Below are 18,525 nucleotides of genomic sequence, written 5' to 3'. Positions count from 1 at the left end.
TATGGTCTCCATGGTAACCGGTGTAATAATCAGAGATACCTCTGAACTCTGCTCACAACACCATCTGTGGTCAGACATGTCATTCATGCTCAGACCTCACAAGACAACTGTCGTGTCGTCCAGCGTTTTTATTACAAAATCACAACAGTTGAAAAAACTCTATAGCGCCCCCTGGGCCGCCCGCTGGAAAAGCTGCTGCCTCTGTGACGCCGACATGTTCTCGCAGCTCTCCAGCAGGGCGGCGATGATGAGCGTCCGCTGGACGCTGGATGACTTGACCCACAGACGTCCGTTCATTCCGACCACCATCTCGCATGGAAACAGTTTTTGCAGCGCCACCTGCAGGTCACTGCTCGGTGACAGCAGCCTGTAGAAGAGGGAGAGGCACAGGACCGGTTGTGTCAGCTGACCAGAGGCTAGTTTGCTTGTTGTAGAACCAAAACAACTTGTGTCTGCGTGTGTTACAATAGTCTATTGGAAGGAATCTTGTGTTACAACACAGTGATACGTCGTGATATTGTAGTAGCCAGGATATATTTGTAGTATTGTCGAGTACTTGACTCTGGTGTTGCAGAATGTACAGACCACATGACTCTTGATGAAGTCGTAACTGCATTTGTTTGTTTTTAAACCAAAATATGTCCAAACATCAGCTTTAAAAGCTGCTGGAGTGGACTGTATCCTCTCGTCCTCAGGATCTCACACCATTTCATTGTTCCTTTAGCTACAGAGGACACAATCACTACAGCAATCAAGCGGCTGGAAATGTAATTGTAACAAACAGAAAAGCCATCAGGGGTTGACAACGGTTACAATTTTTTTTCTACAATTAGGATAGTAACTGTTTGCATGCAGTCGCGCTTTGTAACCACTAGAGGCCTCTGTCTCGTAAAACACCTAATTCCATTACATTAATGCCACTCAAGTAGTTTAGACTATTTATTTTGTAGACCTGCTTTAATTGTTAAAGTATAGCTAATGTAACTGAGAAATCCAATAACTTAATTCTATCTCTACGATGTCTTGACCTTTTAAAGTATATATTTTTAACTGTGTATTGTTTTGATTGTTTAAGCGCTTTACAAATAACCTTTACTTACTTTTAAGACTTATCTTTTAATCCTGCTTTAGTGCTAGTATTACACAGAGGCTCCATAGTAATATGCTTCCTGGAATAATACTACAAAAACGGTATTTATTATGTCATTACCAAACATTTTATACCCTGTATTAATGCAATAATCACTTATTGTTTGGTTGTTTAAGCGCCTTGAGACCCTGGTCTGTAAAAGGCGCTTTAAAAACGTACTTATGTATAAATAAAATTGTTGTTCTTGTCGTATCATTTAAAAATGGTTCATAAACGCTTAGACGTCGCTGTCAAAATTCTTGCATCACATGACCAAAACATTGACGCCCCATTGGTCAAGCAGCTCCAAATTTTGCCCGCATGTATATATTGGTGAGAAGAGAGAAAAAAACGTGAGAATGTATATCGATTTAAAGAACTATGCTTCTGAATACCGAAAAAAGGTTGCAACATATCTGTGTGTCAATAGTTTCCTCACACAGCTAGTGTGTGTAGACGAGTGTGTACCTCCTCACGAGTCCTAGGGACACCCGGAACATGAGCCCATCTGCTCCAAAAACTCCCAGACCGTTGGCTCGCCCGGAAGCGTCGACACACACCAGCTCGGGCTCCATGTGCTGATTGGCTACCACGAGCTGAGCGAACACCAGGTCGCCCACCTGTCCGTGAACACACACACACACACACACACACACTTTAAAACGCAACTCAGCAGTGGTTACATGTATCAAAAGGGAACTGGATGAGCCAGATGATTCGAGGTTCAGATGAGGTTCACCTGCACGTTGGGTCGGTTCCTCTTGGTGGCGCCCTCGAAGGCCAGGTAAGACAGTGACGCAGCCTCGGTACCGCCCACCTCCACCTTGAACACGTCCCCGGACTTGGCAGTGACCACCCCGATCACAGTGTCGCCGCGGGCCGGGACGTACTGAGGAGGCAGAGACACGTCAAGTACACAACAATACACACACTCACACTCTCTCACACACACACACACACACACACACACCCGCTTCTGTTGTGAGTCCATCCAGAACATATTCGGCTGTTTGTGTCGCAGGAGTCCGCTCTTGTAGACCAGGACTCTGTCGCCGCTGCGCCTCAGACCCGGTCCACAAACCATCTTCTCCACCTTCTGTGGTTCCGACAGAGAGATGGTGTCATCTGTGCGGAGGCAGAACTCATCTCCCGGGACCAGAACCTTTCCGACCTTCTCCTGCAGCAGTGTAAACATCTCCGCGTGTTGCTGTTGCTGTCAGAGTCGAGCGGCGCGGGATTGATGACGTCAGGACGGAACCTCGTCGGTGACATCAGGCCTCATCCGGATTTATTCGCGTTTATTTTAAGCATTCAAATGACATATGTTAGGACTACAAGTGCAAAATAAATTCACAAACTTTTAAAACAAAATAACAATGTACGCAGACAAATAAAAAAAACATATTTATAATGTCCTCAAATGGAACATTTATATTAAGAGTTTACAAATGTGTTGAAATTGTATAATACATTTATTATTATTAACATTATTAACATTTGTTGTTTCGGAGTTTAACATTTTAGTTTTGCACCGCTGGTCCAGTAGAGGAGACTGTTTCACGTTCAATTTGTATTTTTTTCCATCATCCTTTATGTTTTTGTATATTGCATTGATATTATTTATTTAATCAAAAGGCATTTGTGTTCTGCAGAAAAGATTCTTGATTCTGAATCAATGAATTCCAAATTGGCAGTTTGAGCCTAAAACACATGACAGCCGTTTACATGCAAACACAAATGTATGTATGACGATCAATTACATTATAAATACATGTATAAATACATACAATATTAAATATGTAAATAAATATGTGGATGAATGTCAAATGTTAAAATAAATAAAATTCAACTGAATTAACTTATTTTATTTGTCGAATAATTGTGCGATTTTTGTGTATTAATAAATGTATCTATTTAAAAAGAATATTGTTAAATTGTTTTCGGCGGTGTCTTGACCTTTTAAGCATACATTTTATTGAGTATTGTTTTGATTGTTTAAGCGCTTTGTGACCCTGGTCGAGAAAAGCGCTCTTCAAATATTACTTACTTACTTACATTTAGTTATTTATGCATTTGCGTATTAATTCATGGTTTATACGTTTCGCTTTTTATTCATTTCCGTTTTTTCTACTTTTAGTTTTTTATTTATTTTGAAAATTTATTTGGATGTTTTGATAATCAATCATTGATTTATTTATACATTTATTTGTACATTTTTACATTTATTAAATTATAATTACGTCATTTATTGTCCTAGCCAACTATTCAACGCTAGACGCGTCATGTCGTGTTACTGACGCCAGATGGCGACAGAGCGCGGCAGTGAAAACGAGGAGACCCGCGTCTCAACGTTTCGCTCCAACGGTCCGCCAGCAGAGGGCGATGTGGAGGCGGTGCGCTGATGAAGATGAGGGTGAAGGTGAGGAAGAACACTCGCTCTTTCAGATGCTAACAAGTGGACATATGGGGAGGAGGTCTCTCTCTCGCCCTCCGCTGCCTCCTAAAGATTCAGATTGTATGACAAATCACGTCCTCACACCCCCATACCCCCCCCCCCCCCCCGCCATCCTGCGACCCCACTTGCCCCGCCCCCCCGCCCCCCCAGACAACAGCTTCATTAGACTGAAAGAAGTTTTCTCAGCTTTTGTTGAGTCAAGACTCTCGGCTGCTCCTCAACTCCTCTTTGTCACTGAGAACTCAGTTATTGCTCCCCCAAAAAACACGACCCCCCCCCAACACACACACACACACCCGGTTGTTCATGTCGTTGGGTTCAGGAAAATTGAGTTTTAGTATTTGTTGGTGTGGAGAGTCAAGTGAACAGCGCCACCTAGGTGTTCAGGCCCTTCCAGGTAAGTTAAAGTCGCACCTGCAACTCTCGACATGAGAACATGTTGAGTGTGTCTTCATACACTAGGCGGTCGGCTACAGTTGTGTATTTTTCTGCTGCATTTTCACACACACACACACAACACACACACAAGCTTTTCTGTTGTGCGATGGTGGAATCAACAGAACCCAGTACGTCCTCGTATATCATGAAGTAGATTTGTTTCTTTATTACGCAATCACAATACGTTTCTTCAGTCGAATAAATACTTTTAATTTAAAAAAAGAAGAAGTTTGAATCCAATTTAAAGTAGCTTTAATTTTTAAGAAACTACAAATATATACAAATGTTTAATTGAAAAAAATAGTGTTTCAATCAAAAAAGTTGCTTCAAAAATATTGTTTTCAAGATAAATTGAAGTAGCTTCAATAAAAAGTTGCTTAACCAAAACAATATATAACTTGAAAATTGGAAAAAAAAAAGAGTTCCAATCAGAATAAAAGGTTTCTTCATTTAGGATATGGAATTTCTTAAATTAAAAAAAAGAAAGAAATGCTTCAATATTTTTATTTAAGTCAAATAAATACCTTTAATTGAAAAAAGTTGCTTCAATTAAAAAATGTTATTTCAACCAAAAGAACATTTTCTATCCAAATTAAAGTAGCTTCAATAAAAAAAGGTTGCTTAAACCAAAAAAAAGTATTTTCAATGAAAAACAAAGGCTGCTTGAATAAAAAAAGTTGCTTCAATCAAAAGAGATGCTTCAATTAATAAAAGTTCCTTTAATAAACAATCACAAAACGTTCAATTAAAGCATCAATTGAAAAAAAAAAAGTCTATTCAAATTAAAGTAGCTTCAATAATAAATTGCTTAACTCAATGAGAATTTAAAAAAAGTTGCTTCAAACAGAAAAAATGCTTTATTAGAAAAATAATCAATAAAAAAACACACTTTATTTAAAATTTGTAGACAAATTCCCCTTCACTCCAGTCTGCAGACGGCGCGGAGAGATGGTTTTGGGTTTGATTTCTGAGGCCGACACACAAGATGAAGTGAGCGTCGTTGGTTTCTGCTGATCCATCAGGACTTGATGTTTCCAGTGAACGCGGGAGGAGAAATCGTTGTCCAAACAACACGGTGACAAATGTGTGTGTCTGCGTCACACATCCATGTGTCTTCACACGGACAAATAGTGTATTTGCTCGCCGCACACATGCTTTTTTTTCCAGAATGGTCGGATGAGCGTTTGTCTTCCCGTCTGCTTTACATCGCACACTTGTTCCGGAAGGTTTTAATCAGACGTAGCACCCATTGGACCCCCCCAACCCCCCCTGTACCCCCATACTGGTGCATTATGGGAGATGCCGCTTCCTTTTCACTTGTCGCTTGTGTTTACACGGAGTCATAATTTACCTCTGCATTGTTTATCTGCCTCCTCCCGTCGTCATGGAAACGACACAGAGTCCTGAAAAGACTCACAAACCCCGAAAACCTCCCCGAATGACTTCAGTCATCATTAGCCCGAATCATCGCAGAACCTGGGAGTTGATCCAGGTCCGGGTTTCGGATCAGAACCACCGCAAAGTGTGTGGTTATATGTGGCCCTCATGGGGTCAAAGATCAGGTAGAAACAAACTTCATTTTCTATTTGTTTCTATTATTCGTCCAAGACTCAAAATATAAATATAAGGGTTTTTGTTTTAGGATTCTCACCCTCGGATTTTCTAAGTATTTATAGCCCCTTAAAAATATTTAAGTGAATATAGAAAAAGAAAATTGGGGAAAAAGTGCTTTTATATGAGATTTAAAAAAAGAAAGTTTCCAAAATTAAATTAAAAGTTCATTTTAGCTTCATTTAATGACTAGATTCATTATTTTTTCTCCTTTATTTTGTCTCGACGGCCCCTCAACAGCCAAAAGTGGCCCCTGAGGAAATGTGATTGTGGCTCCGGGTTCGGACCGTGGATCCAGATCTTCAACAAATGTGAATAAGTGACATCATCACAGCGTCAATTTCTCTCAGTTGTGTTTTAAGACTCTGGTCCACGCTTGTTTGTTTCCTCAGCGTGAAGGTCCGTACGTGGTTCAGGCCCGGCGGGCCTCCAGCGCCAGCACGAGTCCGGATCTTTGTGTGTGAAATGTGATTAGAATCTCACCCAGAGAGTGAAGTTCTGATCCGCAGACGTCACGTGTGAAAACCTTCCCAGTCTTTTCTTCCGAGGGATTATTTTGTTGTTATTTGAAAAAGACTGAAGTCTCTTTCAGGGGATTTGGGGTCCGGTGTCGGGGCCTCACCCGGACTTGTGCCGGCCCTGCAGCCAGCCGAGATGATTTGTGTTCAGCTCGGTTCTGTTGTGCTCCTGCGGAGGACATTTGAATGAGAAAGAAGCCAATAGAGCGACTGAGGCAGAAAGAACCGAGCACAAAAGAGCCGAGAGCTGAATCTGGACCCGGGACAAACCAGGAGGAGTGAAAGGAGTGCAGGGTGAACGGGCACAAAGGAACAATTCACCTTCTAATGGCTTTGATATATTATACATGCCTGAAGACCCCAAACATTGTGTAATTATTTATAAATGAGCCCCCCCCACGACTTGCACCCCTTTACTAGGAGAACCCCCCCCTCACACACACACACACACTTGCCCATCAGCAGAAAGACTCTGCAGGTTCCTACAGACACACAAACTCCTTGAATGGAATAATTAATGGAGAATTGTACGCTTGTCTCATGAGCAAGTCTTTAAAACACACTTAGATGGCAGCGCCTCTGCTGGTGATGACAGGTCACTGCAACACATCCTCCCAATTACACTGATCACTATCTCAACCTGTCATCACTTCCGCGACACTTTTCACACTCATCACTTTCAGCTGAAGGAGGTTCGACTCCGGAGATCATTGATGAGGATGAAAGAAGCATAAACTCAGAGGTTGATGCGAGCGACTCGTCTCCGTGTGGACGATCATTCCTTTTTCATACTTTCTATTCTTTAAAACCTCCTGAACACAACAATAAACTTACAAATCTTTAAAACCACTTGAAATCAACTCTTCTTCAACTATTTATTAAACTCTCCTTCAACTCTTCTTAAACTCTTCCTGGACTCTTCTTCAACTCTTCTTTAACTTTTCTTTAACTTTTCTTTAATTCTTCTTCAACTCTTCTTTAACTCTTCTTCAACTCTTCTTAAACTCTTCTTTGACTCTTCTTTAACTATTTAATAAACTCTTCTTGAACTCTTCTTCAACACTCCTTTAACGTTTCTTCAACTCTCCTTCAACTCTTCTATAACTCTTCTTTAATCTTGTCTTTAATATTCTTCTACTATTTATTAAACTCTTCTTCAACTCTTATTGAACTACTCAACTCATCTTCAACTATTTATTAAACTGTTCTCCACTCTTCTTTAATTCTTCTTCAACTATTTATTAAACTATTCTTCAACTCTTCTCCACTCTTCTTCAACAATTTATTAAACTCTTTTCCAACTATTTATTAAAGTCTTCTTCAACTGTTCTTTACCTCTTCTTCAACTCTTCTATAACTCTTCTTCAACTCTTCTATAACTCTTCTTCAACTCTTCTTCAACTCTTCTTCAACTCTTCTATAACTCTTCTTCAACTCTTCTATAACTGTTCTTCAACTCTTCTATAACTCTTCTTCAACTCTTCTTCAACTCTTCTTCAACTCTTCTTCAACTCTTCTATAACTCTTCTTTAACTCTTCTATAACTGTTCTTCAACTCTTCTATAACTCTTCTTCAACTCTTCTTCAACTCTTCTTCAACTCTTCTTCAACTCTTCTATAACTCTTCTTTAACTCTTCTATAACTCTTCTTCAACTCTTCTATAACTCTTCTTCAACTCTTCTATAACTCTTATTTAACTACTCAACTTCTTCAACTATTTATTAAACTATTCTTCAACTCTTCTTCAACTCTTCTATAACTCTTCTTTAACTCTTCTTTAACTCTTTTTGAACTCTTATTCAACTCTTCTTAAACTCTTCTTCAACTCTTCTATAACTCTTCTTTAACTCTTCTTTAACTCTTTTTTAACTTGTATTCAACTCTTCTTAAACTCTCCTTTAACTAGTTATTAAACTCCTCTTAAACTCTTCTATAACTATTCTTTAAACTCTGCTTTACTCCTCTTCAACTATTTATTAAACTCTTCTTCAACTATTTATGAAAATATTCTTTACTCCTTTTCTACTATTTATTAAACTCTTCTTTAACTTTTTATTAAACTCTTCTTCAACTCGTTTAAAACTCCTCTTAAACACTTCTTTAAACTCCTTTTAAACTCTTCTTTAAACTCCTTTTAAACTCTTCTTTAAACTCCTCTTAAACCCTTCTTCAAATTCAAACTCTTATTGAACTTTTCTTCAACTGTTTTTTCAAATCTTCAACTTTTCTTTATTTCTCTTATATCTCTTTTAACTCTTCTTCAACTCCTTTCCAACTCTACGCTAACTATTTTTTTTTAATCAATTCTTCAACTCTTAACCTAATCTTCTTCAACTCTTCTTGAACTATTTTCAACTATTCTTTTTTTCAGTTTTTGATCATTTTTCAATTCATCTTCAGTTATTCTTTAGCTGTTCCTCAGTTCTTCTTCAACTCTGCTTCAGTTCTTCTTCAACTTTCAACCCCTGCATTCTTTAACCCTTAAGTATTTGCTCAACTTTTCTTCAGTTAATCCCTTAAATCTCATTTAAGCTGTTATTCAACTTTTCTTAGGCCCTTTTTCTAAATCTTCTTCATTTCAGATTTCTCTTAAACTCTTTTCTTAATTTGTCTTTTATCTCTTATTCAGTTTTTCTTCATCCCTTCTTCCGTTCTTGCTCCACTTTTCTTCAACTTTTCTTCAACTTTTCTTCAACTCATCTTCAGTTCTTCCTCAACTCTTTGCCAGTCTTTTGTCAACTTTCAACTCCTTTCTGACTATTTTCTCTTCTGCTATTCTTCATCTCTTTTTTTAGTTATTGTTCAACTCTTCTTCAATTTTTCTTCATCTTTTTCAGCTCTTTCCCAACTCTTCCACTTTTCTTCAGTTATTCTTTTTATCTTCTTTTATTCTTCAACACTTCTTCAGCCTTTTCTTAAATTATTTTTAATTTCTTCTCTAACATTTCTTTCACTTTTCTGCAGCTCTTCTTCACTTCTTGTTCAACCTTTCTTCAGTTCCTCCTCCTTCAGCTCATCTTCAGAACTTCTTCAAGTTTTCACCTGTTTTTCATCAACTTTAAACCCTTCTTCAGCTAACTCTTCTCAAACCTTCTTCCCTTTCTTAACTCTTTTAATTCTTCAACTTTTCATTTTCTCCTTCAGCTCTTCTCTCTGTATTCTTAACTGTTCTTCAACTTTTCTTTACATTTCATTCAAATCTACTTTACTTTTTCAACTTTGTTCCAACTTTTTTTAAACTCCTGCCACTCTCCAGTTCTTCTTTCAGCACTTCTTAAACTCTTTACCATGGCGTCTTTAATCCCTTTAGGGTTTTCTTCAGCTTTTCTTTTTTATTCAATCCTTTTTTAATTCCTATGTAGAAGTTCTTTACTCTTTAAATCTTCATCAACTTCTTTTATCAACACAACTTTTTGTGACGTCACCACAGGTCAACCTCTTCCAAGTGTGTTTACAACCAGCATGTTCCATTGTTTACGCAAACAGACTCTAACAAACTGATTGAGAGATTGACAGATCAACTTCTGAGTCGATATATCGAGCTGATGACGTCACACGCAGAAAAAGAAACTCTTTGTATGTGTGTTTGTGTGATAGTGTGTGTGTGTACTTGTGAGGGGGTGCAGTAGAATGTTTATGGTCGTAAAGGGAGGAAGAGGAGGTGAGGAAGAGGAGGGTTGCTCGCGTGTCGCAGGGCCGCCTGTGATTGGTTGCCTGAGATCACCGGCACGCTTCTTTATGCTAATGAGCTGCTCGCTGGCACGGGGGCAGCGCACACGCTGGTGTGGGGGGGCCGAGCCCCGGGGCCACCTGGGGGCCGCGCATTGTCCCGGCCGGAGTATATAAGTTGGACTGAGGTCGGTCGTGTGCCAGGATCAGCGGCTCACACGAGCTGACACACGCGAACTTGCAAAAAAAAAAAAAAAGAAAACCTCCCGCAGAGATCTGGACCAGAACCTCTGAGACCCTTGAAGTAAGTTCACCTGCTGCTGCTCCTCTCTCCTCCGGGCTCCTCTCACCCTCTCTCTCTCCCCCCATCAGATGGACTCCCTGTACTCCGACATCGACAGCAACAGCTGCGACTTCTTCCCGCACTCGGAGGAGGACGAGGACTCGAGCCTGAGCGCGTCCTCGCCGGACTCCTGCGCGACCCCGCCCGCCCAGCAGCAGAAGAAGCGGCGGCGGGGACGCGCCCGCGGCGACGGCACGGTCCCGGTGGTGAAGAAGACGCGGCGGCTCAAGGCCAACGACCGGGAGCGGAACCGCATGCACAACCTGAACGACGCGCTGGACGAGCTGCGGGAGGTCCTGCCCGCCTTCCCGGACGAGACCAAGCTCACCAAGATCGAGACCCTGAGGTTCGCCCACAACTACATCTGGGCTCTGTCCGAGACCATCCGGATCGCGGACCTGCAGAAGGGGAGGCCCCCGAGGGACACGCGGACCCCCGTCGACATCAGCGACGCGCCGAGTCCCAGCGGGTCCTGGAGCTCCGGTTCCGGTTCCGCCTCCTCCCCGGCCCGCTCGTCCAGCCCCGGGAGCCCCGAGACCCACGACCGGTTCGGCTTCACGCAGCCGGAGGCCCTGTTCGGGTTCCGCGGATTCGTGCCGAACATCTACTGACCCGAACCAGAACCAGAACCTAAAGACTAAAAGCACCCGCTGGACTTAAAAACCCCCGATTTGCCTTAAATTAATTTAATCTTCTCTGTCAACATGTTGCACTTTCTCTCGTCAGGGGCTCCAGGTGTCAGAGGTGAAAAGTCAATTTTACAATTTGTTGTGTGAAGGAAAACAAAACGAAGCGTGAAAATCGAGTTTCTACGGGCCAACAAAAGAAGGGGCTCCCTGGCCCCCCCACTGACCCCCCCAGACCCCCACACAGAGCCAGACCTTGTTGTTATTTATTCTTGGACTTGATGTGTTCGAGATGATGTTTGTACAGACAGAGCTTTACGGTGTTTTTCTACAGAATAAAGTTTTTACGTTTTTATAAAAAAAAAAAAAAGTTGTCTTGATTGAAGCTCTGAAGACCCTGAGGAGCAGCTGTCAACTGCTCTTCAACATCTTCATCATCTTCATCATCTTCATCATCATCCATTTCATCATCAACATCACCATAAACTTCATCTTCTTCTTCATATATATCATCTTTATCATCTTCTTCATTATCTTCATCATCTTCATCTTCTTCTTCATAAATATCATATTTATCATATTCTTCATCATCTTCATCATCTTCATCATCTTCTTCATAAATATCATCTTCTTCATCATCTTCATCTTCTTCTTCATCTTCTTCATAAATATCATCTTCATCTTCTTCTTCATCATCTTCTTCTTCATCTTCTTCATCTTCTTCATCATCTTCTTCATCATCTTCTTCTTCATAAATATCATCTTCATCTTCTTCTTCATCATCTTCATCATCTTCTTCTTCATCTTCTTCATCAATATCATCTTCATTTTCTTCTTCATCATCTTCTTCTTCATCTTCTTCTTCATCATCTTCTTCTTCATAAATATCATCTTCATCTTCTTCTTCATCATCTTCACCATCTTCTTCTTCATCTTCTTCATCATCATCTTCTTCATAAATATCATCTTCATCATCATCTTCACCATCTTCTTCTTCATCTTCTTCATCATCTTCTTCATAAATATCATCTTCATCATCATCTTCATCATCTTCACCATCTTCTTCATCCTCTTCATCATCATCTTCTTCATAAATATAATCTTCATCAGCTACTTCATCTTCTTCTTCATAAATATCATCTTCACCTTCTTCATAAATATCGTCTTCATCATTTTCTTCTTCATAAATATCATCATCTTCATAAATATCGTCTTCATCATCTTCTTCTTCATAAATATCATCTTCATCTTCTTCATCTTTATCTTCTTCATTAATATAATCTTCATCGGCAGCATTATCGTTATCATCAACTTCATTTTCTTCATTTTCATCATCTTCTTCTTCATAAATATCTTCTTCATCTTCATCTTCTTCATAAATATCTTCTTCATCTTCATCTTCTTCATAAATATCATCTTCATCACCAACATGATCAGCCTCTTAATCTCCTGCATCATGCCCCCCCCTACCCCCCACCCCCCTCAGGGAGCCCCTCCCTCAAATTTGCAGGTTCACTTCACCCATCAAGCCCTGCTTGACCCTTGACCTCTGCTTCTCTACGGGTGTTTCTAGAGCGATGGAGCTCTGCTGCTCTGGAAGTATTAGGAACTAAAACCTTCTCGTGTTGTTTTTGAAACAGCCTGTCTCTCTGTCTGTTCCAAACTTTCTGTCTGTCCCTTAGTGTCTGTCTGTCTGTCTGTCTGTCCCTTAGTGTCAGTCTGTCTGTCTGTCTGTCCCTTAGTGTTTGTCTGTCTGTCTGTCTGTCTGTCCCTTAGTGTCTGTCTGTCTGTCTGTCTGTCTGTCTGTCTGTCTGTCTGTCTGTCTGTCCCTTAGTGTCTGTCTGTCTGTCTGTCTGTCTGTCTGTCTGTCTGTCTGTCTGTCTGTACCTTAGTGTCTGTCTGTCCCTTAGTGTTTGTCTGTCTGTCTGTCTGTCTGTCCCTTAGTGTCAGTCTGTCTGTCTGTCTGTCTGTCCCTTAGTGTTTGTCTGTCTGTCTGTCTGTCCCTTAGTGTCAGTCTGTCTGTCTGTCTGTCCCTTAGTGTTTGTCTGTCTGTCTGTCCCTTAGTGTCTGTCTGTCTGTCTGTCTGTCTGTCTGTCTGTCTGTCTGTACCTTAGTGTCTGTCTGTCCCTTATTGTCTGTCTGTCTGTCTGTCCCTTAGTGTCCGTCCGTCCGTCTGTCTGTCTGTCTGTACCTTAGTGTCCGTCCGTCTGTCTGTCTGTCTGTCTGTCCCTTAGTGTCTGTCTGTCTGTCTGCCTGTCTGTCTGTCCCTGAGTGTCTGTCAGTCCCTAAGTTTCTGTCTGTCCCTGAGTGTGTGTCTGTCTGTCTTTCCCTGAGTGTCTGTGTGTCTGTCCATGAGTGTCTGTCTTTCCCTGAGTTTCTTCTGTCTGTGCCTGAGTTTCTGTCTACCTGTCTGTCCCTGAGTGTCTGTCTGTCTGTCCCTGAGTTTCTGTCTATCTGTCTGTCCCTGAGTGTCTGCCTGTCTCTGTGTGTCTGTCTGTCTGTCCCTGAGTGTCTGTCTGTCTGTTTGTCTGTCTGTCCATGAGTGTCTGTCTGTCTGTCTGTCCATGAGTGTCTGTCGGTCCCTGAGCGTCTGTCTGTCTGTCTGTCCTTGAGTGTCTGTCGGTCACTGAGTGTCTGTCTGTCTGTCTGTCCATGAGTGTCTGTCGGTCCCTGAGCGTCTGTCTGTCTGTCTGTCCTTGAGTGTCTGTCGGTCACTGAATGTCTGTCTGTCCATGAGTGTCTGTCTGTCCTTGAGTGTCTGTCTGTCCATGAGTGTCTGTCTGTCCATGAGTGTCTGTCTGTTTGTCTGTCCATTAGTGTCCGTCTGTCCATTAGTGTCCGTCTGTCCATGAGTGTCTGTCTGTCCATGAGTGTCTGTCTGTCTGTCTGTCCATTAGTGTCTGTCGGTCACTGAGTGTCTGTCTGTCCATGAGTGTCTGTCGGTCACTGAGTGTCTGTCTGACTCCAGACAATCCAGCGTGAAGAAAAGTATAAATCAGACATTAAGTCGGCCGAGCTGGCGATGACCACAATGGAGGGTGAGGGGCTGAGGGTGGGAGCGTAATGTAAAATAGTTAAAAGCTTATTAGACGTCCTGAAAGGAGGCAGTGATTTCCACTTTGTTTCGGAACACCCCGAGCTCATCCTTTCAAGTGATTGTGAAGGAGGCAATTCAAATCTCTTTGGGTCCATATGAATGAAGCCCCTCTTAAAGCCCCTTTAGAAGCGCAGGATTCCCCGCAGGCGTCTGCCCTTTAGCTCCGTTACTGATTCACCCAAACACATTCATCTGCGGCCTTCTGCTGCCATTGTTGCCGGCGGCGGCGGCGGCGGCTGCACCTGTACGCCGAAGATTCATCACCAGTACCATCCCAACCTTCAGCGCCGCACCGGGCCGTCACAAGTTAGACCAGAACACCCCCTCGGCGAGGGAGGGGTGAGAGAGGCCGGTCCTGGGAGGAAGTCTGATCCCTTCTCTCTTTTCTTTCTTTATTTCAGCGCCCCCCACCCCTCCCAGCAACCCCCCCTCGGCCCTCCCATTCAGATAAAGGGGTGAAGAAAAAGCTCCAAGTGGGCCTATTGGAGCCGTACTTAGATTAATTAGACCCTCCTTTAGAGCCCATTCAGAGTCCCTCTCAAACGGGGGTCCCCCCTCCACCTCCCCGCCGCACCTCTCTCTGCAGCTCCTCACAAACATTTGCATTCGTCTGTGTGGTCGTCGAGGGTCCGACGAGGCGAGGAAGCCCCCCCCAGAAAATATTCTTTTAATAGCTTTTTCACAACCACACACACACACACACACACCACACGAATGTACGCACACACACATAACATGAATGCGCACACATACACACACTTCATGAATGCACGCACACAAACAACATTAATGCATGCACACACACAACATTAATGCACACACTACATGGATGTACGCAAACACACAACTTTAATGCACACACTACATGAATGTACGCACACACACAACATTAATGCACACACTACATGAATGTACGCAAACACACAACTTTAATGCACACACTACATGAATGCACGCACACACACAACATTAATGCATACACATAACATGAATACACACATACACAAACTTCATGAATGTACGCACACACACAACATTAATGCACACACTACATGAATGTACGCAAACACACAACTTTAATGCACACACTACATGAATGTACGCAAACACACAACATTAATGCATACACATAACATGAATACACACATACACAAACTTCATGAATGTACGCACACACACAACCTTAATGCACACACAACATTAATGCACAAACAATATGAATGCATGCACACACACCACATGAAGACACACACAACATGAATTTACCCACAGATACACTGCATGAAGACACACACCACATTAAGACACACACATACACAACATGAGCGCACATGTACGCACACAACACGAGTGTACGCACACACGCAACATGAATGTAAGCACACAACATGAATGCACATGTACACACATCATTAATGCATGCACACACACCCCATTAATGCACGCACACACAAAACATGAATGTACGCACACAACATGAATGGAGACACACACAACATGAATGACACAAACAATGTCAATGCATGCACACAATGAAACACAAAACGCACACAATAACCACATGAATTCACACATATACACACACAACATGAATGCACGTGCATGATCACACGCACAAAATGAATGCACACACACACAACATCAATGTATGCACATAGCAACGTGCACACACACACTTGTAGATTATAACACAAACACTGGCTCAAAAACACACAACATACATGCATCCACGCATAATGATACACACATTCATAACAACATGCACACAAACAATTGTGGATTATATTATACACACTGGCACAAAAACACACAAGATTAATCAACACACATATAATGATACACACAGTCATACCAACGTGCACACACACACTTGTAGACTATACCCACACAAACACATCTACATACACATATACGCACAATAATGTGACTGGACATGGACGCACATGCTGACAAATGCGCACATGAAGACACACAAGGATACACACTCTGTGTGTGGGACAATAGAAACAAGTGAATACCGATGTCCTCCAGGACCCCCCCCCCCATCAACAACCCCCCCACCCCGCCTCTTCCTCTCCCCAGAGGGAGGAGGGAGGTCCTTGGGGAGCCGTGGTCGTGGACGTTTGAACCTACTTCCTCCTGGGTAAGGTCAGAGGTCACAGTTCAGGCACCTGGAGGCAGAGGTTCTGATCTGGATCTAGATTTTACAGATTAACTGTCAATCATCAAAATCTGGCGGGTCACTTGACCACAGGTGGAGGCGAGAAAACAAACAAATTTAGCAGAAGTAGAAGAAAGTGAGGATAATGGAGGTCCTGGTCCAGGTGAGTCCAGGTGAGACCAGGTGTGTGTCTGACCTCTGACCTGAGGAGGAAAGTCTGCTGACGTCATCGATCGAATTCGCTCTTACATTCAATCGAAAAAGTTTCTTGAATAATATAATATTTGATCAAACATTTTTCATTTAAGAAACTTTCAGCAAAATGGAAAATTTCCATCACCTTTTTTAAAGAAACTTCCTAAAAAATACTTTTCTTTAATAGATTATTTTTTTGAAGCACCTTTTCCGTTCGAAGCTACTTTTTAAAATTGAAAAAAAAACTTGGATTGAGAAACATTTTTTTTTGATTGAATAAACTTTTTGTGATGTCATTTTTTTATTGAAGCGACTTTCTTTTAATTAAATAAACTCTTTTAAGCACAATTTTTCACTGAATAAAAACCAGAAACAAACGGGCTCCATATTGATGCAACACATTTTAATTCAAGATTCTATCCCACACTATAAAATCTCCTCAAATAAAAGAAGAACCCAACACATAAGATGAGATGATGGCCTTCACTTTTACCTGAAAGAAAACCCTATGCATCTAACATGTGAGTGAGGCTGAGGAACATCTGGACGCGGCTACGAGTCGTCATACCTGCTCCTCAGGTGGAGTCACGCGAGCAGCAAGTGTGCATGAAAATGTTGACACACTCCAGCGAGCTCACAAGAGCCACACAACACACAAGTGGTGTGGTGGAGTGTGCTCCTCTACTCCAGGTCGTCCTGATCTCCAGAGTGTGATGTCAGCAGGGATCCCATTGTGGCCGCTCTCCTCTTTATTGGATAAGTGCAGCGGCTTCCTTTGTGCCTTTGAGCCAGCGCCTCTTAATCAGCGGCACTGTGAGCTCGGAGAAAGAGCCTCTTTGTTGGTCGGCGACTCGTTGTGTTTCGGCGAGAGGAGGGTGAGACCCTCTGGCTGAGCTCGGGCTGAACCCCTCGACTGAAGCCCGTCGTCCTCGGAGAAGAAGAAACGTTTCTCTGAACGTGTTCCGACCCTCGGTGGTCGGCACGGACAGGAAGTGTCGGCCATTGTTCGCTCCTCGTTGTGTTCAGTTTATGGTGTAGTTAGAAACTTTGACAAAGTTCAACATAATAACTTTCATGTTGAGACCCTAACATACGACAAAAGTATTTCAAACTGACAAAACTGTTGTCGTTACTAGTGATGTTGTTACTGATGTTTTTTTGTTGTTGCCTCTGTCGTTTTTACTGATACGTTTGTTGTTGTTACTGATGTTTTAGTTGTTGTTGTGCGTCGTTACTGATACGTTTTTTGTTGTTGTTACTGATGTTTTAGTTGTTGTTGTGCGTCGTTACTGATCCGTTTTTTGTTGTTGTTACTGATGTTTTAGTTGTTGTTGCTTCTTGTCGTCGTTACTGATACGTTTGTTGTTGTTACTGATGTTTTAGTTGTTGTTTCTTCTGTCATCGTTTCTGATACGTTTTTTGTTGTTACTGATGTTTTAGTTGTTGTTGTGCGTCGTTACTGATACGTTTTTTGTTGTTGTTACTGATGTTTTAGTTGTTGTTGCTTCTGTCGTCGTTACTGATACGTTTGTTGTTGTTACTGATGTTTTAGTTGCTGTTGCTTCTGTCGTCGTTACTGATACGTTTGTTGTTGTTACTGATGTTTTAGTTGTTGTTGTGCGTCGTTACTGATACGTTTTTTGTTGTTGTTACTGATGTTTTAGTTGTTGTTGCTTCTGTCGTCGTTACTGATACGTTTGTTGTTGTTACTGATGTTTTAGTTGTTGTTGCTTCTGTCATCGTTACTGATACGTTTGTTGTTGTTACTGATGTTTTAGTTGTTGTTGCTTCTGTCGTCGTTACTGATACGTTTGTTGTTGTTACTGATGTTTTAGTTGTTGTTTCTTCTGTCGTCGTTACTGATACGTTTGTTGTTGTTACCATTTTTTAGTTGTTGTTGCTTCTGTTGTCATTACTGATACTATTGTTGTAGTTACTGGTGTATTTGATGATATGGTTGTTCTTATTGAAGTTGTAGTTGTTTATAAAAACGATTGTGTTTGTTAATTATGATCATTCGGATTAAGATTGTCTTTCTTATGCTATCGTTGTTATTGATCCTATTGTTGTTTATGCAAAGGTTGATGTTATTGATGTTGTAGTTGTTTTTTCAATGTTAATGTTGTTATTATCGATGATGGTTTTCTTGTTATTGATTTTCTTGGGGCTATTGTTTATGTTATTGATGAAAGTGGTTTTGCTTTAGTTTTGGATGCTATTGTAATTATGACGTCGTTGTCATTGATGTTGTAGTTGTTGTTTTAATCCTATTGTTGTTATTG

At 41.5% G+C, this 18,525-nt stretch overlaps 2 protein-coding genes across 2 annotated transcripts; one reads left to right on the top strand and one right to left on the bottom strand.

Annotated features, from left to right (window-relative positions):
- Positions 1 to 113: 113 nt before the first annotated feature.
- Positions 114 to 2,357, bottom strand: exosc3 (exosome component 3). The gene is made up of 4 exons (XM_087798695.1): positions 2,100 to 2,357; positions 1,869 to 2,018; positions 1,598 to 1,749; positions 114 to 367 (listed from the first exon to the last, which is right to left on the bottom strand). The coding sequence occupies exons 1-4, from the start codon at positions 2,322 to 2,324 to the stop codon at positions 160 to 162; spliced, it is 735 nt and encodes a 244-aa protein (XP_087654821.1). The 5' UTR covers positions 2,325 to 2,357; the 3' UTR covers positions 114 to 159.
- Positions 2,358 to 9,827: 7,470 nt separating this feature from the next.
- On the top strand, positions 9,828 to 10,844 carry neurog1 (neurogenin 1). Its single transcript, XM_087798692.1, has one exon. The coding sequence runs from the start codon at positions 10,194 to 10,196 to the stop codon at positions 10,773 to 10,775; it is 582 nt and encodes a 193-aa protein (XP_087654818.1). The 5' UTR covers positions 9,828 to 10,193; the 3' UTR covers positions 10,776 to 10,844.
- Positions 10,845 to 18,525: the final 7,681 nt, after the last annotated feature.

Source organism: Callionymus lyra, chromosome 9 (genome assembly GCF_982586985.1).
Source record: "Callionymus lyra chromosome 9, fCalLyr1.hap1.1, whole genome shotgun sequence".
Taxonomy (NCBI): Eukaryota; Metazoa; Chordata; class Actinopteri; order Syngnathiformes; family Callionymidae; genus Callionymus; species Callionymus lyra.
This window is presented reverse-complemented; position numbering and strand designations above follow the sequence as displayed.

What these genes read in the sequence shown, in the direction of transcription:
- exosc3 (XM_087798695.1), bottom strand. Translation starts at nt 2,324, where the DNA reads ATGTTTACACTGCTGCAGGAGAAGGTCGGAAAGGTTCTGGTCCCGGGA. An exon ending in TGGACTCACAACAGAAGCGG is followed by an intron (nt 2,019 to 2,099) that starts GTGTGTGTGTGT and finishes CTGCCTCCTCAG; the next exon opens with TACGTCCCGGCCCGCGGCGA. An exon ending in TCCCTAGGACTCGTGAGGAG is followed by an intron (nt 368 to 1,597) that starts GTACACACTCGT and finishes CCTCTTCTACAG; the next exon opens with GCTGCTGTCACCGAGCAGTG.
- neurog1 (XM_087798692.1), top strand. Translation starts at nt 10,194, where the DNA reads ATGGACTCCCTGTACTCCGACATCGACAGCAACAGCTGCGACTTCTTC.